The following is a 27,986-nucleotide window of genomic DNA, read 5'->3' as shown; positions in this document are numbered from 1 at the left end:
TTGCAGAGAGAAGCATCCCCAGTGAAGACATTTTTCCTCCAAAACATCTCAATGATTTGGCTAATAAGTACTTCCCACGATTAAACCTTTCAGGAATGAACTTGTATTTTTTATTAGGGCAAAGAAGGGTAAACATTTTAAATAAAAGTCTGACAGCTCCTATTGTCTCCCAATGCAAACTTGCTAGAAATCAAAAAGCTACAGACAGGGCATGGTTTTTCACTTCTTTGCAATCTTCTTGGCAGCTACAACTTACAATAAGCAGACTGTGTTGCATTCAGCTTTGTAAATCAATTAAAAATCTGCTTATTTGATTTCCTTCCACCCCCATGGACCAATACAGTAACAACCTTTGAGAAAAGACTTCATTAACTGTGGAAAAACAGCCACTTTAATATAGATGTGCACAAGCCATTTGGGGGGGGTGGGGTCTAAAAGTACAATCCTATGACCTTCCAACATTGTCTGGCAGGGCCCATAAGATTTTGGGGGGCTCTAGCTCCAGCCTGTGACCTTGGTGCTGGACCTCCAAGGTCAACCTCCCCACCACTGCCAGAGCCAGTGTGGAAAGAACTGTATTGAGCACCCCTCTTAGAGCACAATGTTGTCTCAGAGGCCAAAACGGGCCTGCTGGGGAGGGAGTAAGGAAGAGGGAAGGCAGGGGCAGAGAGCTGGTGCCAGTTCCTATCAGCACCCCTGCCTCCTTCCTCTCTGCTGTGTTATTTAGACAGCCCAAAAGATAAGATACATGGTGCAAGGTGCAGCAGCAATCTCATTCTATGGGTACAATGCACATACGCTTCCCAGTTCAGAAGCTTATATGCAGAGGAGATGGGGGCAAAGGACTGCACCCGTAATAATTTACTCATTTTACTATAGTGTTTACTATGAACAAACCAATACAAAAACTGCAAGCTTCTGCCCCTCCCTCAAGCCTTGCATCCCAGCCCCTAAATACATCAGGATGATCTCACGGGGTTTAAAGACCAAGCTTCCACCTCTCTTCCTGGGATCAGCAAAAGGACACCCACATTTCCCACTCCAAGGAGATGCCTGGAAGTACTGCAGTGGTACTTCTTACTACCACTGCAGAAGTAGTCCCTCGCCTTCTCTTAAGAACAGGATAGCAATGTAGCACTACTTATTTGGATGTATGCATGAATGTATATATGATTTATATACCACTTTTTTCTTACAAAGAACACAAAACAGCTCACACCATTCTCCTCTTCCTGCTCTTAATCTTATCCGCACAACACCCCATGAGGTAGGTTGGGCTGAGAGTCTCAAAGATGGTGGATAGTCAATACTTCAGGTCAGCCTTGGTGATACATGAAATAATAAAATGGTAGCATTTGGCAGGACTAGAGTAAAGCTAGAGTGATTTTTGTTTTTAAAGAATTGGTATGATTCCTTTGGATGGTCATGACTGATGTCTTTTGGGGAACATAAATGTGATGCCTGCATTAATTTATTAGAGTTATAGCCTACCTTTTGTCTTACAGAGAACTCAAAGGGGTTTACAGCATTTTCCTCCTGCTCTCAATCTTATCCCCATGAGCTAGGTTGAGCTGAGAGTCTGTGAGTGGCCCAAAGTCACCCAGTTGGCACCATGGCTGAGCAGGGACTAGAACCCAGACTGCCTGAGCCCCAGCCCCGCACTCTTAACCACTGCGCCACACTGGCTCTCATATCTGCAGTGCAAGGCCCAGCCATCTCCCCTCCTGTAAAGGGGATATTGCATTTTTCCAGCAGCATTTTGAACCTAAGAAATCAGCATTACCCTTGTTGCTTCTATTGCAATTGTTGCCCAGAACATTGGCTGTGCAAGTGCCACAGGCACAGACTAAACACCGCCTGCCACGTGAAAAGCAGTATCCTACCACATCGTTAACATTCCTTTTCCTTTTATGGCTTTCAGTTCCAGCACAGAGAGATGCCTCCAGCTTTAAAGGGGAAAGTGACACATATGATCGAGGTTATTGTTTCCCTCATCATCCTTGGAACCTCTCGTTTAATTTTTTCATTGTTTCTAGCAGCACAGGCTCCCCTCTTTCCTGCAGTATATGGATTTTGCAAGATTTCTGAAAAGGGAACGAGCCATCATACCATTTCCCTGCAATGTCTGTTCCTTCCAAGCAAGGCTATCAAGTTCTTCTCTGCATGTGCATAGAAGATGGTGCCATTGTTTTCCAGAAGAAATGCACAGACTTTCACACTTATGCAAAAATGAGACAGGGCATGCTCTGCACAATCATTTGGGAAGGCCTAACAACCATTGACCCACTCACAGCTAATCAAGTATTTGCTATTTTTACAGGCCATAATAGAACATCCACTGGTCCACAAATAAAGAAGCTCCTGGATTTCTAGCACACGTTCAGCTTATGTTCTTCCATTTTTGAAAATGCTACTTTGCATATTCTATTTAGCCCAGTAGATGTGGACTAACAAACTGAACTGCACTCTATTGAACATAACAGAGGTAACCAGAGGTGGGGGGGATGGACTGGAGCACTCCAATGTCAGCAGGGCAGGGTACCCACTCTGGCTGGTAGTCCAAACTTTCAAGGAGATGTCCATGGTTGTGAACCTGGGCTGAGGCAGGCTTTCAGCACCACGGACGGCTCCTTCAAAGTTTGGACTGCAAGGGTACTGATGATCTTAACACTTGCTTTCCTGCCACTTTTGAGGTACCAAGACATTTGTAACTTCATATGTTATTTTCCCTTCCATTAAAAAAGGGACGGGGGGGGGGGGGAGGGAAAAAGCATAAAATTGGATTTGTGTGATCTCAAAAAAATGTATTTAAAAGTCTACCCAGTTTTTATTTAAATAGGCATGTAAATGTCCACACCTACATTACACATACATTGTGTAAAAACAGTTTGCTGTGCTATTACATGCCAAAAAAAGCCTTCTGTGAATCTGCTTTAACAGACACCCCTTGTATCATGAGCCTGGCTTGCATGCTACCAAAAAAAAGTCAGCAACTCTAACATAAGAGCCATTTCCTAACAGTATTAAGTGGCCATACGGTTTTCTCAGAACTAACCAGGTGTGGGGAGCAATGCAGATGGCTCATGCCAACAGTTTCCTATTACAACAAGCTACTACAAGATTGGATTAGAAGCAAAATGGCTCTGCAAAAGGGAAATGCTTTCCCTGATTAGAAAATCATCCCTATTCAGGTTCACTGTGTCGAAGATCATGTGTGTAGAAGCTCCAGATGTGCCTGCATTACAGTGCTTCAGTCAAAAAACAACCTGTGTCCAGTGCCAACACCATTACATGCCATGTATGCTTTAACTCACGAGCAGGTCACTGTAATCTACACTACTCCTTTTCAAGTTAAAGTCCATTGCGAATTAACCCCCCTCCTTCTTCCTCCTCTATAAACTGAGCGAGTTGTTCTGAAGTCATTACACAAGCCTAATGGTATTCAAATGAGCAAGCTGAATGCCACTGAAAGAACTCGGCTTCCAAAGATAAAAAAAGCTCTACAACCCCACCTATTGGATACTTTATATTTTAACTGGCAAGCAAACCAGGGCTACACACAGCACCTGTTAAAGCAGGGGTGGAAACCTGTGGCCCTCCAGATGTTTTTGCCTACAACTCCCATGAGCCCCAATATTTAGTATGCTGACTGGGACCGATGAGAGCAGTAGGCCAAACATCTAGAGGGCCACGAGTTGTCCATCCTTGTACTAAAAGAGATAATAAACAGAAGGGGTATGTCGCTGAGTACCAAGGGCTCCTTTTCCACCCATTATAAATTCCACACCCCACCACCATTGGCTGAATCTCACACACTTTTCAAATTTTATCGGCTAAAATGAAATGCATAACCTCTACCGCATGGATATAATTTAACATGCCATCAGACTGCCCTAGGCACATTTCACTGAAAATGTAGATGATGGTAGAGGACCTGCTTGGAAACAGAAGATCCCAGTTTCCAGGCCCTAGAGAGCCACTGCCAATCAGTGGAGAGCACTCTGTGCTAGATGAACCAATGCTCTGACCCAGGATAAAGCAGCTTCCTAAGGCTAACAACAGGGTGCTAGGAACAGGAACATGTCCCAGTGTTACTCAAGACATCCAAATTGCACAGGATGTGGTACAATAAACAGCAACCTCTTTTGAAAGCCCACAGGAAAATTCCAAAGGGCTAAAATCTAGGTTCCATGTTGACCACTAAATCCTCACTTCTGCCAGTATTAACTGCATGTAGGCCAGGTGCATCACCAAGACTACAGAGGGCCAGAAACAACAACTAATGACTGTGAAAATTTCGAACTTGTTACTGTGGCTGTTTACTGAAATGTAGGAATGACAACTGAATTGTTAGCATTACAACTTCTCACTATTGATTGGTAATAGTGGCAGGAACATTCAAGCTAATTGCTCATCAAAAGATGCTAAGCTACATTTATTTCTACACCATTTTCAAAAGAAATGCTTACTACATTTACCTCACAGCAGTAGATACAGGCAAGTGTGAATTGAATTCACTTAGTACAAACACATCAAGGAGAATTTGCTAACTAGATGTCACCCTGCTCTGAATGGAGTCATAGTGGTCCTTATTGTAATATTTATCAGGTACTTTCCATCTGCAAAGTGCTTTAAAGCTGCTCTCCAGAACCATCGCAATCATTTTTCTATTTTTTCTATTACCACAATCCATTTATTCACATTCTGAAGATAGGGAAAAGATGGCTGAGGGAGCAGAATCTTTCCCATGCCAATTGCAGAGAAGAAGAGAGGAAAGAAACAGGAGAGAAAAAAATTATGGCTAAAGCAAAGGATTTTTAATACCAGCTATAAGTTTAACCACACTAGCAATCAATAGCCTACAGCTGTCACAAATAGAAACCTGTAAAAGTAGATTGCCCAGACAGATCATTTTAGTCTACTACACTGACACTACGACTGGGTTCAAACAGCGCAATAACTCACACTCACGTTTTAAGTGTGCATTGAGCATGCATTTCCAGAAAACCATGGGCTGCTGTCAAAATGTGAGATACGGTGTTTGAACCCAGCTGTACTAACCAATTATGGTTTATTAATTTCAAACAACCCATGAAGAAAGCCCATGGTTTGTGAACTATGGGTTGGTCACCATGACTCCTTTGCACACTTGGGTTCAGATGATACAATAACCCACATTAACCCACATTTCAACAACAACCCATGGTTCAATGACTCAAGAGATGAATGTGTCATAGTGCTGCTTGAATCTAGCCAATGATAAGCAACTATGAGGGCTACAGCTCAGTGACAATAGATACACGTCAGGGGCACAAAGCCCCAGATTCCATTGCAAAGTTCTTTCATTTATGTACTGAACATATTTCTATAGAGGTCTTCATCCCATTGGGACTTCAGGATGTTGTGTAATAAATTATGCTGATGATAACATTAACAACAAAACAGATAAAATCCTTAACCGCTCAAATTCAGAAGAGTTTCAAATGCCTGAATCAATGAAAACATTTCAGCCTCACACATGCAAAATGGACCCAGGTGGGCATCTTTGCGGCATGCATTCCACGAGCTGAGCACCACTGCTGAGGTGGGCCTCTCCTTCCTTGTTAAGCAGCAGACTCTGATAAAGGAGCTACCTGCAGGGTACTTGCAGAAGATCCTAAGGCATGTGCAGGTTGATACTGAGAAGAGGAACTCCTCAGGTATTTGGCTAGCAGATAATTTAGAGCTTTAAAAGAAAGAACCTGTGCCTTGAACAAAGCCTGGAAGCAGACAGGTAGTCAACACAGTTCTTTTGTGACTGGCATAACAGTTATACATCTGGCCATACCAATCAAGTATCAGTGCCTAGATTCTGCACCAGCTGAAGCATCCAGGCTGTCTTCAAGAGCGGACTTACTTACAAAGTCCTAGAACATGTGTCCTCAAACAACGGCCCGCGGGACGGATCCGGCCCACCATGCCCATTCATCCAGCCTGCGCCGTCGCCCATGTGGAAGGTGGTGGCTTGCTCGCTCAGAGATGGGTTTGAACTTGCTGGGAGATCTCCCAGCGAGTTCAAAACCATCCCCGAGGAAGCAAGCTGCCGCCACCACCTGCCTCCCCCACGCACGCGCACTCACCACTGCCTTGCAGCACGGGGCTGGAGGCGGTGGCTTGCTAGCTGCGACATGGCTTTGAACTCACTGAGATCTCTCCGAGAGAGTGACCCGCCACCACACGTGCCCAACGCCATCCCATGTGTACCCGACGACACCTCACCGGCCCGTGCGCCCCCCCCCCAGCTCGCGCGTGTAGCCACTGCCTTTCAACTGGCCCCCTATTTAAAAAGTATGAGGACCCCTGTCCTAGAACAATCAAACTAGGGGGTTACCAAAGTATGGACCACTACAGCCAGACCATTCCCTGCACAATAGCAGCAGCAGCTAGCACACCAGGCAAAGGGGATGAGAAGCCCTCTATCCCACCAATGCCACATGTCTCTAGTGACCCAGCTGAGACAAAGAGTACTTCCAAGCTGGGCTAATGCCATCTGAAACAATAAGAGGACCAATTCTCCAGGTCCAAGAACCTTCTAACCACAGTGCCTTTGGACTTGTCAGGATTCAGGTTCAGCTTATGGGCTGTTCACAGGTCCCAATACTGCAACCAGGCATTCATTCAGCACCTTCACAGTCTCACCTGACAGAGACAGCACCATCACAGCCAAAATAACTGCATAAAGCAGCTTCATGGAGATCAAGGGAGGGCAATTTCTGAGCATCAGGAGTTTGACCTGCTGTGCTGGAACTAAGCAGGGGCTGCACACACTACTGAAACTGATGCCAAACTGGCCTCAAAGAGGTTTCTGGAAGCACCATTCTACTTGCAAATGAGGCATGTGCTCCTTGCACACATTGTTTCCTTGCAAAATCGAGGGGCTCAAAAACCAAGGGGGGGGGTGTGTCACACACTTCTTACTTGTAGCCCATCCTGCTGTAGATATTAAACAGCATGGGATAAAAGGAGGCGGCCTAAGGGACCCCATAACTCAAATGCCATGGGGTCCAACAACATCCTCCCCATAAGCTATTTTCTGCCACCAGCCCTGCAATTGATTGGAAAAGCATCTGCCAGAAACCTTGAAGCACTGGCTGCCAGTCAACGTGGACAATACCGAGTTGGATGGACAAAATAGTCTGACCCTAAAACAAATTCTTATGCCCATATTGAAGACCTTGAGATAAAAAGATTCATACCTATGTTAATTCAAGTTGTTTTATCTCAGTACAAAGTGAACTGCAATGTTGCTGCTCAAGTTTTCAGGTAGAGGCAAAGAAGTTTCCAGGATCAAACCCTGGAGAGGCACTGGCAGCCATCACAGCAGGGGTGAAACTATGTGCCACCTGGATGTTTTGGCCCACAACTCCTATTAAGCCTTGTCAATGGCTATGTTGGCTAAGGGCAGAGGTGGGTTGTAGGCCAAAACATCTGGAGTCTTACAAGTTGCCCAGCCCAGGTGAATACAAACCTGGCCTAAAGGAAACTGGAGATACAAGGAACAGAACAGCAATGGAAGATGTACTGACTATATTCCTGCCTTATTCAGCAGAACAAGAATGGATCTATCACCTAGCAAGTGCCAGCCATGAGCAAAGGAAGACTGGACTCCATCAAGGGCTGTATCAATTCCAGCAGCTCATACTCATCCCCTTCCTCAGTGAAAATGGTGGCCAAACAGTAATGCCAAAGGATATCGGCTGGGGGAAATGCAAGGGAAGGGAAGGGTATTCTGTGTAAGCAATCCTGGCACATGAAAGCAGCATCATTTCTGTCCCTGAAACTACTTTTTAAATGTAATTTCTCTGAAAGGGTTTTTGTAAGCTGCTTATAAAATCAAGGATAAGGTTAGCAATGGCTACTAGCCATGATGGCTAACCAGGACTTGCTTTTCAGTTCTGGTTGCTAAGAACACGAGCAAGCGGGTGTTAATGCGACCACGTCCTGCTTGTGGGCTTCCCACAAAGGCATCTGGTTGACCACCGTGTGATCAGAATACCCAGCAAGAGAGGTCTTACCTCGCCACTCACTTGTCCTGGTGCTTGTTATGCAAGCACAGGCTTCCTGTCAAAACCAAGTCCTGATCTTGAAGCTGGCCTTGCACACACTGAAATATCAGATGCAACAACAGGTACAAGGCACATAGTCAATAAAGGCAACCTGCACAGAAACCTCCACAGGTGACATGTTCCAGTGATTTTAGCTGGGAAATGACTGTGTGATGGGAAATGACTGCTGTAGCGAGCTGTCCTGTGCTTTTCTTGCACAGATTTAAGTTTCCGTGCATTGTCAAAGCCTAGTTTTTGCATTTTCTTACCATCTGAACCTGGTTAAAAGTTCACCCCTGCACCTACTTTCACTCTCATGTTTATAGACATCTCCCAATTGAATAAAATATCACATGCATGTGATGATGCTGACTTGGCTCTTGAATCATGTCCTACCAAGAACTCTTTGTACTTTTGCTGCAGAAGACCTGTGGCTACCTCCCTGAAAATCTCAATCATATTTGCTTGGAGACCAGTCTCACTGAAGTGAGATTTACTCCCATGACCTCTTCTCTCTCTGTCTCTCTCTCTCTTTTGTGGGATGACATATCATCCATAAGTTCTCTCTATCCAAAAAAAGAGAGGGGGAAGTGCAAAATGGCTGTCCATGCTGGATACTGAAATAGCCTCAGGACCTTTTAGACCAGAACCCTCTCCCTCCTTCATTGTCCTCGGAGATGCAAGTGCAGTTGCTGGCTTTTAAGACCACACATTCTTTCCAGGGGAGGCTGGCCACAAATGTAGAAACCACAACCCTGTTACACTCTGATTCAATCAGCAGAATCTTTTGAATGTTCCTCTTTAAGGCAGCATGTACTGCATAGCACTAAAAATACTATGCATACTGTTAATATATTTATGCTGTTTTATATCTCTGACAGGACTCATCTGCTGTTTATGTTGAGCTTCATTCTGCTTTTTTAAGTGGATTTACAAACTACTGGAAGATAAAGAGAGATTAACATTTAATATAGCCCTCAGTGATATCATTTGGCGGGGTGGAACCATTTTCATGTCTGAATAGCAGCACAGACATGTTTTGAAGAACAGGTCTTGAAGACCAACAAACCACTCTCGGTTGCCTAAACAGCCTGCTCTTTGCTTACAAAATAATAGCATAAGCAATATTGCTAATGACTCTGCAGAAGTCCAGTCACAAACGAGATATAAACAACTTTGTAAACATTCACTGGGTTCCCATTAAAGATCATATTCCACCACTTCAGTTTACTCCACTTATGTGAATTATTCTAAAATGATAGCCTAAGAAATAAGTACAAGGTTCATGAAGCTCCACCTGACTGAATTCAGGGGAAATGGTCTGCTTTCCACCCTGGCCTACCTCACAGCATTTTATCTTGACAGATGTTTGCCTCTTTCTGCCTCATTTCCATTCTGGCACAAGTCATTTGAAGACAGATGGTTAAGCAAGGAAACATCCACAGGACTGATAAACAAGGAAAAAAGAAGGTTCAATCATCTAATATTCCATGATGTACTTTATACATTAGCTGTACATCACCTACTGCAAACATCTATATTTAAAGGCCCATCCTAATTTCAGGTCAAGGAACATCTGCACAGATGTGTTTGGGAAAGACATTCATGTTACAGAAGCTATGAGCTGCAGGCTTACAGTTCTGAAATAAATATACTGCATAACTTGTACAGGCATGCTCAATTATTTTGCCTTGTCCAAAAGTTATGAAACGTATTCTTTTAGCAGACAAACATCCCCCAAAACAAGGACCAGATCAGACTTTATCTGAGTATTTCACACTTGATGGCTCACAAGCCTTGTGTGAGAGAGGATAAAAAAGTGCTCTCAGTACAGTTTGTTTATAAAGGTGCATTCACACATGAAAGTCACCAAAGGATGTGCAAGCATTGAGTAATAAACACATATGGGCATAGCAGCCCAAAATCATACACTGTGTGTGTCAAAATCTTTCCAACTGGTACTAACAATGGATCATTCCCCTACCCAACAAAAGATGTACAGTGATTCTGAAATACTACAAGAGGCCAGAAAGAGAAGAGAAAAAAGTGTCTCACCAAAGCAACACTTCTGTCTCTCAAAGGACAGAGTGGCTGCCACAGAAGCAGCCATGAGGAAGAGGCAATTGATGCCACAAGCTTGATGTTATGCTTCCATGACCCATACAGAGAACCTGTGGCCAAAGCAACCCAGGTCTTAATTCTGCCTAGCCTCCCATTCTCCATATTGGATTTGCTGGTTGCCTCCAGTCAGTCAGTGAAATTCATCAATTCATCTCACTCCCTCCAGAGTCACTGCTTTCTTGGGGCTTTTGCACCCAAATTCAGAGAAGCCTCCAATGGAACAACTATCGCTGACCCAAAAGCCAGCCCCAATTTGAAGACAATTTCAGAAACTGAAGTATCAGTGAGATGATTGGCATGCCTTCCTCAATCACGGCAGGATGAAAGCACATCCTTTAGTTTCTCTTGTTCCGGCTCTTTCTTTCTCACAACACAGATCAAGTGGTAAGCCATACTGGAAAGGAAATACAACAGTTTCTTCACTGTGGGAGCACAGACTGCTTGCGCTGAAGAGGGGAGATTGTAATAATAATACTAGGGTGGCAGGTGGAAATAGATCTTAAGACAGGTGGTTTTCCTGCACGGGTCTCCTGATTTCTATCTTGCTAGGGAAACAGAATATTACTGGGTATGGGTATTTCATCCCAAGCATTGCAGCAAAGGGACAAGTAGTATGTGGAAGCACTTCCGTTCCTTTCTAAAGGTACTTGAGACCTGCCATGTTTAAACCTGGCTACTGGCTACCTCCTGGCCTTTGGCCTTCAAGGATGCTTTAGGGCTTCCCTGCTTCTACAATTTTCCTACCCACATTTTGCTCAGGTTTTGGCTTTTCAGTACACTGTCTGCTGCAGCCCTTCTTCCTTTAGTGCAGCGGTGAGCGACTCCCAGAGGTCCAGGGGCTGTTTTTGCAGCCCAGACTCCAGCATAAGTTGGGGTGCCTTCAAACCCTGAAATCACCCATTTGCTGTCAAAATTTGATGGTAAACTGCTCCTTAGCACTTCAGAGGCTAAATTTAGCTGGTTTCCAATCTAAATCTGGCATTTTTCGTACCCTGTAGTGGCTATGGACTGAGAAAGCGGCCTAATATAGCTTGTAACAAGCCAAATGTGGCAGTTTGGGAACTCAATAATGACCATGGATGCCTTTAGAGGAGAGATTTTGTGTGTTTATTAGATTTATATACCACCCCATTAGCCAAAATGGCTCCCTCTTTTTTTACTTTGGAAGGGCACTAGGAGACAGTGGAAAATGCAATAGATCCTGCAGGCTGTACATTGTCCACCCTTTCTCTAGGTCAGGGGTCCTCAAATTTTTTAAAAAGGGGGCCAGTTCACTGTCCCTCAGACTGTTGTGGGGCCGGACTATAGTGTGAAAAAATATGAATTCCTATGCACACTGCACATTAAAAATTAAAAATAAATTTAATTTAAAAATTAAAATTTAATTTAATTTAAAAATTAATTAAAATTAATTAAAATTTTAAAAATGTTTACTCTGCTCACTTGGGCTGCAGCAGAAGCCCAAGATGAGGTGGGGTGCCCGTCTTCCCTGCACAAGTGCACCCGCGATCACGGCCATCTCCCCACTTGAGTACACCTGCGCTGGCCCAGAGCTTTTGGACTCGCTCAGAGATTGTTTTCTCCGAGTGAGTCCAAAAGCTCTGAGGCTGGCCGGATCCAGCCCACAGGCCATAGTTTGCGGACCCATGCTCTAGGTGGTTGGCCTTAGTTTCTCTAACCCTGGCCAAGCATCTAATTCTTCTTTACCCAAAAACTTCCCTCTGCCCCTTTACCCTGTGTGGCAGAGGCTCATCTCAGCCAAACAGTACCCTCACTTCAACTCATGGGTGTAAAATGCTGTGGACATTATCAGCTCAAAAACATCCTCCAGAAGACAGAACATTGGTGAACATTTCACAAGTGCTAGAAGTATCCATTTATTTGAAATCCATCCCTTTGAAAATGCTACAATTTCATTCACAGTGTTAAAGTGGATTCAAAACACAACCTAAGCCAAGCAGTTAATCTTAGAAAATTTCTCTACTTACGCCTCCCATGGTAATACCATGAATAAGTGCCACGAACGGTTTCTGGCAGGTACCTGTCACAAACAATACAACACATATCTATGTTTAGCGTAACACAGTGCACACTTCTGTAAGGAAAGATCATTGAAATCCTTATGATGTGACTTAAATGTCCAAAGGCATGACCAAATGATAATAATTTCGAGTTCCTGAGCAAATGGCCATGCTAGTTGGCCACAGCAAAGACAAGCATAGGAATTCCAGCACCTTCGAGACTGACCAGAACATACCGTATACCAAAATAAGTCTTCCAGTTGTTGAGGCACCGCAAAACTGAGTATTTTCTGTATTTTTAATGCTATGTCATCCTTTGTTTTAATAAACTTTCTTCAATTGTTCAAAACAAAGTAGGATCAAGAAAGACACAGCACAACAGTAATACCGGATCAGAGCAATAACTAGCAGTGCCACTAAAGTCAGATGAAAACTTGCTTAAATCCCATACTGGTGGCCCTTGGTAAATAAAAGCTATCATCAGGTGCCAAAAGAACATGAAAACAGGTGCCAGAAAAGCTCCCCTGTGAAAGGCATTCTGAATGCAGGGAACCGTAACATGCCTGATCAGCCTTTGACAGCCTGGTGAGCAGCAGATGTGTTGGACTGTAAGTCCCATCATGCCCAGCCAGCATGGCCATTTGCACAAGACTGGTTCTGGCTTCATTGATCATCATAAAGCAGTATCAGTGCGGTGCAAACCAGTGAGATTAAAATAATTTAAGAAAGGAAACCCAACTGCGAAATCAAGCAGTGTTTACTTATTGGTTGTAATACTTCTTCCACCTGTTCTGATTTAGCTCTCCTTTTTATGTTGCTATGCAGCGTAACTACAAAACGCCATGTCACAGATCTCAAGGCAGCCAATCAGTACACACCTGACAGGGACAGCAGCCAATCATCATTCCCTAACGTGTCTGATACACTTGTTCGCAAACAGATGTTTGTAGCATCCACAGCTTTATGCTTTGGCTGCACCCTTAAGACATCCTCAGAGTGCACCCTATAGCACAATGTGTGAACTAACACAAATGAGAAAGCTCTTTTTCTAGACATTTTGCCTTTTTTCTGCTCTGCCAGGGCTTCCTGAAATAAAACAAAAGGGGCAGCCCCACACAAGCTTAGGCAGAACAAAGTTTACAGCTCCCAGCATACCACAGCCAAGGAGGTGTTTCTGTCTTATAATGCATAGGATAGCTCCTTAGACTCATATAGTAATGACTCCCCATTCCCTTCCAATTGCAGCAGGTTTCATGTCTGGATGTGGAATGCATGAGAAGTGGCATATTTCATGAATATCTGAAATTCTCAGAGGGAGCCCTGAGTGCTGAGCTGAAGCTATGGCTTTAAGAGAGAGTCTTCAGCTTCTCTTTTTTTCAAAGAGATGTCCAACTCTTACCAGGATTTAATACAGTGAGTTGCTGTTGATTTATTTAAAGTATTTTTATCTTCCTCAGCCAGAAAGGCTCTTGGAGTGGGTAACTGATAGACGCATCCCTGCCCACGGGCTTGCAATCTAAAAAGCCACAATGCATGGAGAAGGGCTGGGGAGGAAAGACGAGGGGAATGCAGGGAACAGCCCTCTGCCTTCTCTCGCCTCCTCAGTACTGCTGCTGGAAGTACTGCCTTTGTGAAGGTGGCCCCCAGGCAAAGCTGCTGGAATGGCCCAGCTCGCCCTCGGCATCTTAACAGCTTGGATGAAAATCCAGGCTTTCACACACGCTTTTTAAGGAGGACTTCTATGTACTGCACTTAACTGCGTTGGCATTTATGTATTTATTATATTTATATCCTGCCTTTTTTCTCTCAAGGAGGCTTCCATAACTCCCTTCCTCCTCTCACTCTTATCCTCACGACAACAACCCTCGGAGGAGTATACACACCAATGGCATTGTCCAAGATGTACTCTTCTCGGAAGAAATCATGAACCAATCTGTCTCCCCTTTTTCCTGCTTCCATGATAACTAGAACACAAAATAAAGGTCAGATTAGCTAACAGAAGATTAGCTAAACAAAAAGCTTACTCTGCAATAAGCTTTCATGAGAAACATTACAGTATATACACTGCAACAGTCAATGTATTTTATCATGTTGTAAGCCGCCCCGGGGTTTCGGCAAGGGGCGGCATAGAAATGTTATAATAATAATAATAATAATAATAATAATAATAATAATAATAATAATAATAAACACTGCACAGAGGATCATGTTTACTTACAACTATAAGTATAGTATTACTTGTAATACTATAATACTATAAAATGTATTATATTTTAATTTTATGTTGTGAGCCGCCCCGAGGCTTCGGTGAATGGGGTGGCATAGAAATGTTTTAAACAAACAAACAAACAAACAATTTAGTGGAACTAATTGAATTTACTTAGGAACAAGAGAACGAAGGGATGCCACTGTGGTGGTTAGCAGGGGTAAGCAACATGACACCTGTGGGCACTAGTGTATCCCTGGACATATTTCTTGGAGTCTGCCAATGCACAATTCCCCCACATTCACCTGGGATTGCTGTGAAATAGATTTCTGCCTATGATGAAAACCACAGGTTCCAAGAAGTTGCCCGTACACTGCCTTTTTTGGCAGGTTATTTATGTTTTGTCACACCTTCCATAGCAGCTATTTGAAGAACAGTTTCTCAAATTGCCTAATGTGCCCAGGGCCCCAGGAAGTGCAGAGTGTTCAGCTGGGGAGACCCAGTTCAGATCAGCCGTGAAGCTCATGGAGTGACCCTGGGCCAGTCAGACTATCTCACCCAATTCGCCTCCCTGGTATTCTCAAGGTTATACAGGGAAGGGTGATCATCAGCACAGAAGGAAAAGCAGAAACTAAATGCAAAAATCTGACAAGTAAAATGCAAGAGACTGGGTCCAAACAAGGTCCCATGCAAGGGCATGAACACGACTTTTCTTGTTCTTGGCGTTTCCCCAGCAACCCCTCTTGAAAAACCTCTCACAAGAGCTGCTGAATGGATAAGCTGTGATGCATGGGTCGGAAGAGGGGGGACCCCCCCCCCAAATTAGGACGAGGCAGAAGGGAAAGTCCATTTCAGCTCTTCTGCAGGGTATCCTCCAAATTACAAGGTGTGCAGGCCCCAGGGTTGCATTGGCTCAAAAGCTATAGTTGGATGAAGCATGGTACTGCTTTCCCTCAAACACCAAAAATAAATTTTTGAACTGTTAACTTTGTGAGCAAGCTCAGATTCTCACCTCTGATATCACCACCTGCACAGAAAGCTTTGTCTCCAGCTCCCTTTATTATTATTAGAGAAGTGTTGGGATCCTGTTCCCATTTCTGAAAATAACAAGGAAAAAGGTTATGCCATAAGATCAGTAAAATATGCTGCTGCTTCTCTTTCAAAGTACCCAAACACGTTAGAAAATGAAGAGCCCAGCTGGATCACCTAGGAAGAATACAAACTTAGAGCACTGTAACTGCAATATGACAGATGTAACCTCAGACACAAATCCAACCAAGGTCAATGGGGCTTACTCCTCAGAAAGTGGGTATCCGACTGCAGCCTTACAGACTAACTGGCTTATTATAGGCAGAACTTCCACAGAGATAAATCTGTCATCATACCTGCATGAGATGGACTTGCAAGTTCGTAGGTGTATATATTCTACTTCAGGAAACACAACAAGGAACATCTATTTTTATTTATTTATTTTTGCTTTGCTCCTGAAGGGTGTTTAGGCAAGTCATAAGCTCATCAGCGCAGCCTGTACAGACTAGAAATACATTTGCTTCTTGGCATTCCACAGCCTGACATAGCTGTTAACAGGTAAAATGCTAGAAAGACAGATCGAATTTTAAATAACTGTAGGCAAATAAAGTTGTGCACGAATTTCTCAATGTTTTAATAAGACACTTTGCTGATGCATTACTTATTATGAGAATTCCTCACATAAAGGTGTAGCATAATTGAAATGGTGGGAGAAACACAGTCAGCAATTCTGTACGTCTTTCGGATATTCACACATTCTAGTAAGTGATTAGAGGCAAAACTAGACAAGATGGCTGCATCCCTGTGTTTTCAAAGACAAATCAGGAAACAAAAGGGGCACAGAAGCAGCAGGTGGGAGAGGGCAATGAACAATTCCTATGCCTAATACTTTTACACCAGCAACATAAAGCAAACAGAATAAATGATCAATGCTCACAATACAGAAAAGTGAGCAGTGGGGTCCCACAAAGATCTGCTTTGGAACTGGTGCTTTTTCACTTGTTCACAATTGATTAGGAGTTTGGAACAAGCACTGAAATGACATAGGTTGCTGGTGACAACAAGGTAATGTGTAAGGCGGCTTAAACAAAAAAGAATGGAAAAAAGCTCCAGAAAAACCTGCCTCAACTTGGAGGGAACAGGCATAAAAAAGGCAACTGCGATTCGCTGTTAGCAAGTGTAAACTGACAAGTGTCAAGGAAAGTGTTGCAACCATATGTATGCTGACAAGATGGCAAATTCCATGCTGGGTATAATTTAAAAGGAAAAGGAAAAAAAAAAACCCTGCCAATATCATATTATCATATGAGCTTTTTACAAATTTGTGATGTGACCATACTTGGAATACTATGTGCTGGTCTGGTTACCATGCTTCAAAAAAGATACTGCAGAGTTGGGAAAAGTGCAGAAGAGGGCAAGTAAAATTATCCAGGGGTTGGACCAACTCCCCCATGTTACAACATCTGGTTTAGCTTAAAAAAAGAAGAAAGGAGGAGACACGATAGAGGTGTACAGACATATGCAGGCTGTGGAGAAAACGTGAAACAGAATTCAGGAGAGAAAAGTAAATATTGCTTCATACCACACATGGTTACACTGTGGAATCTGCTACGCAGAGGAGTTGTAATGACCACCACCTTGGATGGTTTTTAAAGGGACTCAGACAAATTCACAGAGGATAAGCTTTGCAGTGGCTACTGGTCCTGATGGCTACACATTATCTCCAGTATCAGCTGCTGCCTGACACTCGCTGAGTGGGAGCATGTGATTCCACCCAGGTCCTCCTTGTGGGCTCCTCACACTGAGCTGGTTGGATGTCATGTGAAAAGCACGAGGCATTGGATGGACTTTTGGTCTGACCCAGTATGGCTCTTTATCTTCCCCAATCCCAACAGTTCTTCCCCCAGTTGGGCACTGATAGCAGGACAGATGCAAAAGCAGACAGGGCTCCTCTACTTTTAATAACTGCGTATAGGATAGATTTCAACAGGTCGAAGAAGAGTTCACCAGTCTTCTCTCACTTGCTGCTTCTATAAGCACTTTATAGCAGGATGGTAGCAACCCACATCTGAGGCCACAGTCTAGCTCCAACTCTAGTCCCGCTAGCCCAAAGCTTTCTGCTTCATAAAGCATCTTTTCTTGAACAACACAGTCATGGAGAAGAACAGAAACCTCTGATCCTATCTCCCAGGGCATAAGAAGCACTTAAGGGAAGAGAGGAAGAGTCCCAATAGCTCTAGCAGTCTTGCTAATTCCTCCAGCTCTCCCAAGAGATCTAGCAATGCTTGCTGAGGAACAGCCAGATATGAAGTAGTATTATCTCTGCGCTCCACTGGAAATTGAGTGAAACCCAAAAGTCACAAGCACTGTAGCTCCACCTAAGAGCTAAGTCTGAATAACTGAGAAACCAGGAACAGTAATAAAATCCCAAGATTGCTTAGGAATCCTAATGAAAGCGAATGTTGCCACATCTTGCCTTCACCTGCTGCCTCTGGTGGAACTAGCCACCCAAGACATTATATGGCTGTTGTGACAGCAACTTGGCCAATCTCAAGGAAAACGGCAAAAAAGCTCACTCATCATGAAATCCTGCCCTCCACAAACAAAGCCCAGTATAGTTGCCATAGTATAACACAATGCTTTTCATGATTTGAATTTTCATTTTTAGCTAAAAGCCATCATTGATCATTCAGTAATACAATGAAAAAGGGAAAACACTGACCAGAATATAATTAAGACTAATATTCATTACAAAGTCCAATATGTATCTTTTAACTCAAAGAATGATAGAAATAATAACAAAATGGAGATGACTAATGGAGTAGATGGAGAGAGAATATAATTTAGTGGGTAAATGAAAACTAAAAGGGACTCAAATATTTCAATCAAGCTCTACCTCTCGTTTTCCACCAATCCAGGTGAGGCAGTGGCTGTACTGAACCGGTGCCTGGCCGAGGTAATGGGCTGGATGAGGGCCAATAAACTGAAGCTCAATCCAGACAAGACGGAAGTCCTGTTGGTTGGCGGTTCGGGCTTCGGAGAAGGTGAATTGAACCTTGCCCTGAACAGGGTTGCACTCCCTCCCAGGGACAAGGTCCGCAGCTTGGGAGTGCTCCTCGACCCGGAGCTTTCACTCGAAGCTCAGGTAACAGCAGCGGCGAGGAGCGCTTTCCTCCAGCTTCGGCTGATCCATCAGCTGCGCCCCTACCTGGAGTACGACTGCCTTGCAACAGTGACTCATGCACTGGTGACTTCCCGTCTTGACTTCTGTAACGTGCTCTACGTGGGGCTGCCCTTGAAGACGGTCCGGATACTTCAATTGGTTCAAAATAGAGCTGCCAGGCTGCTGACGGGAACTGGACGTTATGCTCACATGACTCCAGTTCTCCGTCAGCTTCACTGGCTTCCCACTGAAGTCCGGGCCCAATTCAAGGTGTTGGTGATGACCTATAAAACCCTAAACGGCTTGGGTCCTGGTTACCTGAAGGAGCGCTTATGTCCATATATGCCCAGCCGCCCCTTGAGATCAGCAGGAGAGGCCCTCCTCCGGGAGCCCTCAGTGAAGGAAATTAGGAGGGTGGCTACTCGGAGGAGGGCTTTCTCAGCGGTGGCGCCTAAGTTATGGAATGCGCTCCCCAGAGAGGTCCGCCTGGCGCCGTCATTATTTGTTTTTCGGTGACAGGCGAAGACCTTTTTATTTAAGCAGCATTTTAAATGTTAATATTATTGAATTTTATTTGGCCAGGGCGGCTTATTTTATTTTACTGTATATATTTTAATTGTTATTGTTTTAATGTATTTTGTATTTGATGTTGTAAGCCGCCCCGAGGCCTTGGCAAGGGGCGGCATAGAAATGTTTTAATAAATAAATAAATAAATATTAACAAAAATAGTTATAACATCCAAAATATTAGCAGGAAAACAAAATACAGAACTCTATCCATTTATGATTGCTGCAGCTTTTACACACTCATCCTCCTGTGTTGTTTTGAATCTTACTTCTGGTTAATCATGAGAATCAACCCATTCCTTTTTGAGACAGAACTAAAGCTTCCCAAAAGGTCCACTTCACACATTTGTCTTCACTCATATATTCTTTGCTAGAAGTGTTGCCATCACTCCACACCACAAGCCTACATTCCTATATCCTCTGCCAATTCTCTTATTGCATCCTTGGAATAGTGATTCATTTAAAATAAAGCCACCTACCTTTAGCTGTAGATACATCTGCTGAACCATGGTAACATTTAACGCATTCAGTGCTTTTGGCCTGTTCATGGTTATAACACCAGCACAGCCTCTTTTTTCCAACAGAACGTCAGCTGAAGTATCCATGGCCGTTGACATACTCTGGATACAACAAGTGAAATCAACTCAGTTTGGGTCATGACTACACTATGCAATTCTCTAGAGTCACCGTTATTTGGTAAAAGCTGTGTACTTTTACGAACAACTCAGGGCACAATCCCACACTTTAGAACAGAAAAGGCCCTATCACTCCCAGGATGCTTTTTCTGTCAAATCAAGTATAGGCTTGTGCCCTCCTAAAGTACTTTGAGGCAGAAGAGTCTGGAAGTCTCAAACAGTGCAAGAGAGACTGGAGATCCTAACTCGGCCTATGGCAATGTCTGTACTGAGTGCCGCCAGCTTAGAAGTCCCACCTACCAATGCCACCTCTCCTCCCCTTCAAATATCTCCCCAAACCCAGCATCACCCATGATCCTTTTGGCTTAATGCCTTATTCTTCCTTTCCTTGGGTATTCTCCAATTTCTCATCCTATCTAGCACACCACCTCACTCATTTATAAATATACTAGAGCATACTACAGAACGTTATTTATTTAGCTTAAAGAATTAGCTTAAAGAAAGTCAGCATTCTAAGAGAAGTTCACAAGTTAGAAATACCCCAGAGCCCACATTCTACCTGTCTACCCTATGCTCTGCAATCCTGCTCTGCAGACTGAAGGGTCTTTGACCAACCTGCAAGCCAGCCATTCCTCTCAATATGGGTTGAGATTTAACAAGTTACTTTAGGCACACCTAGAAGTTCAGGCACAGCCACAGAAATCTGCCTCTTCCACTCCCTTTGAACAATAGGCCATCCTATCTCAGCTTGCTTTTGAACCTCCTCTCACCTTCGAAGGCGGTTTGGCTTCTGGCATGAAAAGCTGATAGTGAGGACATAATCCACCCTGACTTGCAAAACAAGTTATGAAGTCCTTAGTATCCTCGCCTTTATATTAATTTCAAACACACATTAGTCTATTCAACATAAAGGAGAACGTGCCAACCCCCATATACTTACTAAGTGTTGTACTATGTTCTGTAATCTGTTGAATGACTTCAGCCTAAAATAAGAAAACCAAGGTCAAGCACTTCACTGACAAAGCTAATGTAACTGCTTTAAGCAAGTTGTATATAAACTTTTGCCAAACAAGTTTCTAGACACTTCCAAATTTCCTAGTTCTCAATACACAAAATTCATTCTTATGCATTTTGTTTTATTACAGATTTATGTCAGTTGCAGATGTCATTAACAGCATACAGTAGGTTTCTCCAACATGGTAACTTCCCAATGTTTTCAACAACATCTCTCATCCCCGTTAACTATTGGTCCTGTTGGCTGGATCTGATGGGAGTTATCATCTCAAACAACTGGAGGACACCAGTTTGGAGAAGATTGGCATGTAAGTAACTATATTTTCAAAATCACTGGTTGAGGTATGTGTATGCTTTTCCCCTTTGCAGCAGCTCCTCTACCCATCTATCCCAAAAACACTCTGAAGGATTTTGGAGCTTCCCAGTAGACACAAAACATAGCTTATGGGGCCACAGTGCCAAGAGAATGCTGGTAAACACTTGTGCATGCATAGCTACAGGTCAAGTGCAGCCAAAGGTAACTTTAGATCCATGTCATTAACTATACATCACAAAGACAAAGTAAACACCTCCCTTGTAAGCAGGTAACATGGTTGCAAGTGGGATCTAAAACGTCTGATGTTCAATTCAGAGAAATGCTTCAAGATGTTACAAAAATGAGTCCAATTGAAATTAGCTTGCCACACTCAAGGTCAAAATGGCCAATGTTATAACAGTCTAAAAGAATTACATAAAGCTAACTGAGGAGCCAGTCCATGTTTAGGAAGTACTGCTGCTGGAAGAGCAGTTTTTCAGGGCACATACTTTATAGAGAATCAGGCAAATACAGGTTACCTGCAAATCTTAGGAGAAATACACTTTATCTGAGTTTCCACAAAATGTTCAGCTTCTCTAGAACACAAGGGCACATCCCCCCTCCTATTTTGTGTGCACTTTAACACAACTGCATGTGCTTATTAGCTGCTTTGCTGAGAAGACTGCCTACTTCCTGAACCTCACCTACCTTAAAAGGCAGACAACAAACTACTTTTAACATGATATGGGTCACCTTCATATGACTTTATGTAAATTACATTGTGACATGAAAGCAGCACTGGGCAAACACTACAGCAACCTTGCCCAGACTGGTCCTCTCCAGAAGTTCTGGACTACAACTCCTAGGTTTCCTGACCATGCCAGTGTGGCTAACATGAAGTCTAAATTATCTAGAAAGCACAGCTTGGGGAAGACTGTCCCTACAGGAAGAATAAGTACCTATCCATGCGCACACGCCACTAATGTTTGTTGAGAGTGGTGCATAAATCATGAAGTAATCTTTATGTTCTGAGTGCAATCAATACTGGCTGGAACATGCTGGAAGCTGCCTAACCACACATGAAGTGCACCTTAAACCTACTTAACTCTGAATCTCAAAATTCAGGTGCTGTACTTGACATTCAGGCCTCTTGTCAATTAGGAAGTAATAAACTGTTAATATTATATGCACTGCAATCCTAAACAGTCTTCAACTGGACATTCCCAGGTAAGCGTGCAAAGGATTGCAGCATTAACCACTTTTTGGCACTTACAGTCATGATTATGAAGGAGTAAGAGATGAGCTTTTCACTGTTGGAAGTGCATGTCAACAGAAAAGGGGTTCACAGTAATCCATATATGACAGGCAGCTGGCACCATCGACCCACCCTTTCTAAATATAATCTCACCCAGCATGGCAAAACAACAAAATAGTTGCACAAAAATCAAAGCGGCTAAATGGACTATTAAAAATATCCAATGTCTACATAGCACAACAGCTATGAGCTTTGAGCTTGTCTAATGAAAGTATTACACTAGAGTAGCAGTAAGGCAACCCAGTGGCCTGCAGATGCACCAGACAACAACTCCCATCAGCCGTGACTATTGCCCATCCTGCCTGCGCTGATGGGACTTGTAGTTACGAACATCTGCAGGGGACCGTGTTGCCTCCACCTGCCATAAGGAATGTACGCTGAAATAGCCCAGTCCCAGGCATGCTTCTCCAAAAAAAGTCCCCCCGCGCTCAACGGGGCTTCTCCAGGAAGCAGCTGTTCCGAGCTGAGGGGAGGGAAGCGGAGCGAAGAGGGGCAACCCGGCCAGCCCCACGGAGAGGGCCTGCGCCAGCTACGTCACTCTCGATCCCCACCCGCGATGACGTCGGTGGGCAGAGCCCTGTCCCCGTCGCCCTCCTCGCCGGGAGCTACCTCGGAAGCCGCTGCCTCAGCCCCGGAGCCACGAGCAGCCCCATCGCGCCGCCGTCACGCTCACGCCCACAGCTGACGCCCGGGCTGCCGGGCCACCCAGCGAGGCGCGGACTGATGACATCACCGATCCGCGTCGCAACACAGAGCGCACGTAGCCGCCAAACTTTGAAGCGAAGACCACAGAGTCCGTTGCCTAGAGGGGAGGAGGAGAGAAACACAGAGATAAGCAATTTAGAGGAATGCATCTGACTGTGTCCAGGAGTATTCGCGTTCTTATTGGAGAAGCCATGTTTTTAAACTGACCGGTGTTCAAGTGAGAACTGCTCATAGGAACAAATTGAAAAATTAATAATTTTGCCGGGAAGCACTGTATCTCTCAAGAAATTAGCGTTAGCCGCAAAGTTCATGGCCTGAATCCCTATACGTACTTAGTATGTGGGTGGAGAAACCGTATTGTTAACCTTTGATCTATGTATTGTGAAAGTAAATAACTAGCTATGCCAATATAAGCTGCAGATGGGTTAGAGGTCTGTGGTTAGAAGAGTGACTTGAGATAGCCCTACACTCTAGGCCATTCTTAATATTACAGGTTGGGGGTCAGGTCGAGATTCGTACAATAGCCACGCATGTTGTCTGAGAAAGATATGTCCAGTGCTGTGGTTGAGTGTATTCCGCTGTTAGTCTAACCTTCCAGTTAAACCTCCCTACAAATTACCCCTCCGCTTGCAGTAAAAATTGACCGCCGTTTGCCTTCCCTTGCCCGCTTAAATCCGTCGCTCAATGGTCTGTGGGACGTTTCAGTCCCACGACCTGAGTCCTACGTTAAGGAAGAGCTGGAGCTCGCACCTTTCGCAGCTCTTGTTTGCTTGATCAAACATTTTGCACTGCAGTTCCCAGCATCCCTGTCCATTGGCCATCCTGGGTGGAGCTCATGGGAGCTGAAGTCCAAAACCGGTGAAGAGGGCAACAGGTTGGAAAGACCTGCTGTATTTTTTCCCGGAGGAACATGTCGCCACGAAAAAGGGGCGAAACCACGCATCTCTTCGATTTTCCATCTGGATGGAGGACCTGACCTGACTTCTTTTCCAAGACTGCCGATCCGTATGATCCTTGACGCCGCTGAGTGGCGACTGTGGCAACTGCAGCCTCCTTCCTGCATGCCGCCCCGCTGTCCGACTATGGGCAAACAGAAGGCGTGTGCAGACTTAACTCGGTGCCTCTTGATGAAATGCAGCACAAAGCTTGGCCTCAAGATGGAGCGACGGAGTGCCTCGGAAAAGGTCCGCAAGAGCTGGAGCCCCAAGTATATGGGGAACCTTCTCCCCACCCCCCAGCCCCGCTGTCCATGGTGCTTGCTGCAATAAAGGTACGGGGCCCCTTAACATCGCTGTCGCACCTGAACCCATGGATGAGCCCACATGTGCTTTACTTCCTGCTGCGCCGCTCTTGAATTTAAATGCAGAGGGTCCCCCACCCCGCAATCCAATATCCTCCTCTCCCCTATCTAAACATCCCTTTCACAAATGCTGCAATCCTTAGAAGACGTGCTCCTACAGTCGGAAACGTGAGAGCATATTGAACGGTCACATGCAAATTTGTTCCCTGGCTTTGCTCTGTGGGCCTGTGCCGCAGACCTTTTCTGTACCAAGCAGCAGTCTGGCTGCCACTTCTCCTAGCAACCTTGGACCCAAGCTATATTTTTAATCATGACCTAGCACAGCAGTTTCACTCTTGGACCCTGCAATGACACACCTGTTAAATGCCTGCTTTATTGTTTTGAATATATTAATTTGAAATTATTTTAGCTGCTTTTAAGAGCAGAACGACTTTAATAAAACAGTCAATGCAGAGGTAACAGTGCAGAGGGAGGTTAGGAGAGAGAAAAGTATTATGAATTAGACAGGCATTGCAACATACTTATTGATGTTGTCATTATCATTACATTTATTAAGTGCTTAAAATGGTTTTTATTATATTATTATTATTATTATTATTATTATAACATTTCTATGCCGCCCTTGCCGAAGCCTCGGGGCGGCTTACAACACAATAAGATACATTCAAATACAATAGAACATAATAAATTACCACTTAAATACAAAAATACAAAAAATACACTGAGATACAATAATATCAAATTAAAATTAACCGTATAAAATAAGTAAATAAAGAATATAGGAGAAGAAAAGAGAAGGAAGAAGAAGTTGCCCTGGCCAGATCATATATTTTAACAATTAAAATGATGTTTAAATAAAAAGGTCTTTATCTGGCGCCGAGAAACCAGTAACGACGGTGCCAGGCAGACCTCTTTGGGGAGTGAATTCCATAGGTTGGGTGCCACTGCAGAGAAAGCCCTCCTCCGAGTACTTACTCTCCTAATTTCTTTCATGGAGGGTTCCCGGAGAAGGGACTCTCCCGCAGATCTCAAGGGGCGGTCGGGCATATACGGACGTAAGCGCTCGTTCAGGTAGCCAGGACCCAAGCCGTTTAGGGCTTTATAGGTCATAACCAACAGCTTGAATTGGGCCCGGGCTTCAATGGGAAGCCAGTGAAGCTGACGGAGGACTGGAGTCATGTGAGCATAACACCCCGTCCCCGTCAGCAACCTGGCAGCTCTATTTTGCACCAGTTGAAGTGTTCAGACCGTCTTCAGGGGAAGCCCCACGTAAAGCGTGTTACAGAAGTCTAGGCGGGAAGTCACCAGCGCGTGTCACCGTCGCCAGGCAGTCGTACTCCAGGTAGGGGCGCAGCTGATTAATCAGCCGAAGCTGAAGGAAGGCGCTCCTCGCCACTGCTGTCACCTGAGCTTCCAAAGAAAGCTCCGGGTCGAGGAGTACTCCTAAGCTGCAGACCTTATCCCTAAGAGGGAGTGTTGCACCATTCAGGACCAGGTCAAATCCACCCTCTACGAAGCCCGATCTGCTAACCAACAGGACCTCCGTCTTGTCTGGGTTGAGTTTCAGTTTATTGGCCCTCATCCATTCCATTACCTCGGCCAAGCACCGGTTCAGCACAGCCACTGCCTCACCTGGATTAGTGGAAAACGAGAGGTAGAGCTGGGTATCATCAGCGTATTGATGATTCTGCCCACACCTCCTGATGACCTCTCCCAGTGGTTTCATATAGATGTTAAATAGCAGAGGGGATAGAATGGAGCCCTGTGGTACTCTATGGCATAACTGCCATGGCGCAGAGACATGGTCCCCCAGCACTACCTTCTGGAATCGACCGTTGAGATAGGAGCGGAACCACTGCAAAGCAGTGCCTCCGACCCCCAATCCCGCTAGCCTATCCAGAAGGATACCATGGTCGATGGTATCGAAAGCCGCCGAGAGGTCCAGAAGAACTAACAGGGACGCACTCCCCCTGTTCTTCTCCCTGCACAGGTCATTGTACAGGGTGACCAAGGCAGATTCAGTACCGTACCCGGGTCTGAAGCCGGACTGAAAAGGATCCAGATAATCAGTTTCATCCAAGAGTGCTTGGAGTTGTCCCGCCACCACTCACTCCAACACCTTGCCCAGAAACGGGATGTTGGCCACAGGTCTATAGTTAGTGGCCATCTCTGGATCCAGTGACGCTTTCTTCAGGACCGGTCGTATTACCGCCTCCTTTAAAGGGGCAGGCACTCGACCCTCCCTCAGAGAAGCGTTAACCACTTCCAAGATCCAGGTCCCAATCCCTTGCTTGGAGTTATTTATTAACCAAGACGGGCAAGGATCCAATAGGCAAGTGGTGGGACGTACTCGTCCAAGCACCTTGCCCACATCATCGGGCCGCAATAATTGAAATTCCTCCAATAATTTTGGACCAGACGGTAGCATTTGCGTCTCCCCAGAGACCTCTGATTCATTGGTGGAGTCCAGCTCGTGACGAATCTGAGCGATTTTCTCCCTGAAATGCCTGGCAAAGTCGTCACAGCGGGCCTTTGAGGGTGGCATCAGATCTTCCTTAGGACCCGGGCGAACCAGGCCTTGTACCACTCGAAAAAGCTCCGCCGGACGGCATTGTGAGGAGGCAATGGAAGCAGAAAAAAACTTCTTTATAATAGATGATAGCCCCCTAAAATGACCTAGTTCAGGAGGGGAAGGAAACCTGCAGCCCTCCTGGGATTCTTGGATTTGATTCCCATCAGCCCCAACCAGCATGGCCAAAGATTTGGTAAGATGGGAGTTTTATTCAAACCACATCTGGGAGCCCCCAGTTTTCCCTTTACCATATAGTAATTTTAAAACATCAAGACAATTGGACATTATTAATAAATATTGCTGCTGACATATGTGGTAGAATACATATGAACAGGATTTTAAGATATTTAAGAACATCAACCTATTTATAGTTATTGTATATTGCATGAGAAATGAAGAACCTCCTATATGTGTGCCTTGTTTGGGGGAAATTATTTACAGTTTTGCACATTTCCTTTTAAAAATGACAAATTTACTGATAGAAATAATAGCTAAACTTTACAAAATGTGCATTGGACAAGAGGAAGAATAAATGGAGAAAGATCTCTAGGCAAAGTTTTACTTAACAAACATGAGTGAGAAAATTGCTAAAGATAAGTCTTGAAACTGACAGCATAATCATGCATGTTTACTCTAAAGTAAATTCCACTATATTCACCGGGGCTTACAGCATGGTTGCTTGTTTTGCACCATGCTAGGGTGATTAACAGCTGGCTGGTTTGCATAATTATCTTTGCAGAGTCCAGCTTCTCCTGTCTTTAGAACCTGTCCACTGCTTGCATGTTAGCTGATCTGTGTAATTACCTTTGCCAGGCATATCTTCCTGTGTTTATTTACTTATTTAGAAAATTTCTATGCTGCTCCATTCGCCAAAGCCTCAGGGTGGCTCACAAAACATCAATTAAAATATAATACACTAAAAATATAAAACGAATTAACAATATAAAATAAGTCGCCCT

At 44.3% G+C, this 27,986-nt stretch overlaps 1 protein-coding gene across 2 annotated transcripts in view; it reads right to left on the bottom strand.

Annotated features, from left to right (window-relative positions):
• Nucleotides 1-23,212, bottom strand: part of HIBCH (3-hydroxyisobutyryl-CoA hydrolase) — a 59,326-nt gene extending 36,114 nt beyond the window's left edge. The window contains exons 1-6 of one of the 2 annotated variants that reach the window (XM_044427037.1): nt 23,060-23,212; nt 20,767-20,809; nt 19,671-19,811; nt 15,445-15,529; nt 14,110-14,190; nt 12,194-12,246 (exon numbers count right to left, since the gene is read on the bottom strand). In XM_044427037.1, the coding sequence (XP_044282972.1) occupies nt 12,194-12,246; nt 14,110-14,190; nt 15,445-15,529; nt 19,671-19,811; nt 20,767-20,809; nt 23,060-23,103 (447 nt within the window). In that variant the 5' untranslated portion in view covers nt 23,104-23,212. Of the gene's footprint in view, nt 1-12,193; nt 12,247-14,109; nt 14,191-15,444; nt 15,530-19,670; nt 19,812-20,766; nt 20,810-22,408; nt 22,938-23,059 lie in introns of those variants that run through there. The other variant, XM_044427038.1, reaches the window with a different exon arrangement.
• Nucleotides 23,213-27,986: the final 4,774 nt, after the last annotated feature.

Source organism: Varanus komodoensis, unplaced genomic scaffold, assembly GCF_004798865.1.
Source record: "Varanus komodoensis strain SLA01 unplaced genomic scaffold, ASM479886v1 scaffold18_1, whole genome shotgun sequence".
Classification (NCBI taxonomy): domain Eukaryota; kingdom Metazoa; phylum Chordata; class Lepidosauria; order Squamata; family Varanidae; genus Varanus; species Varanus komodoensis.
This window is presented reverse-complemented; position numbering and strand designations above follow the sequence as displayed.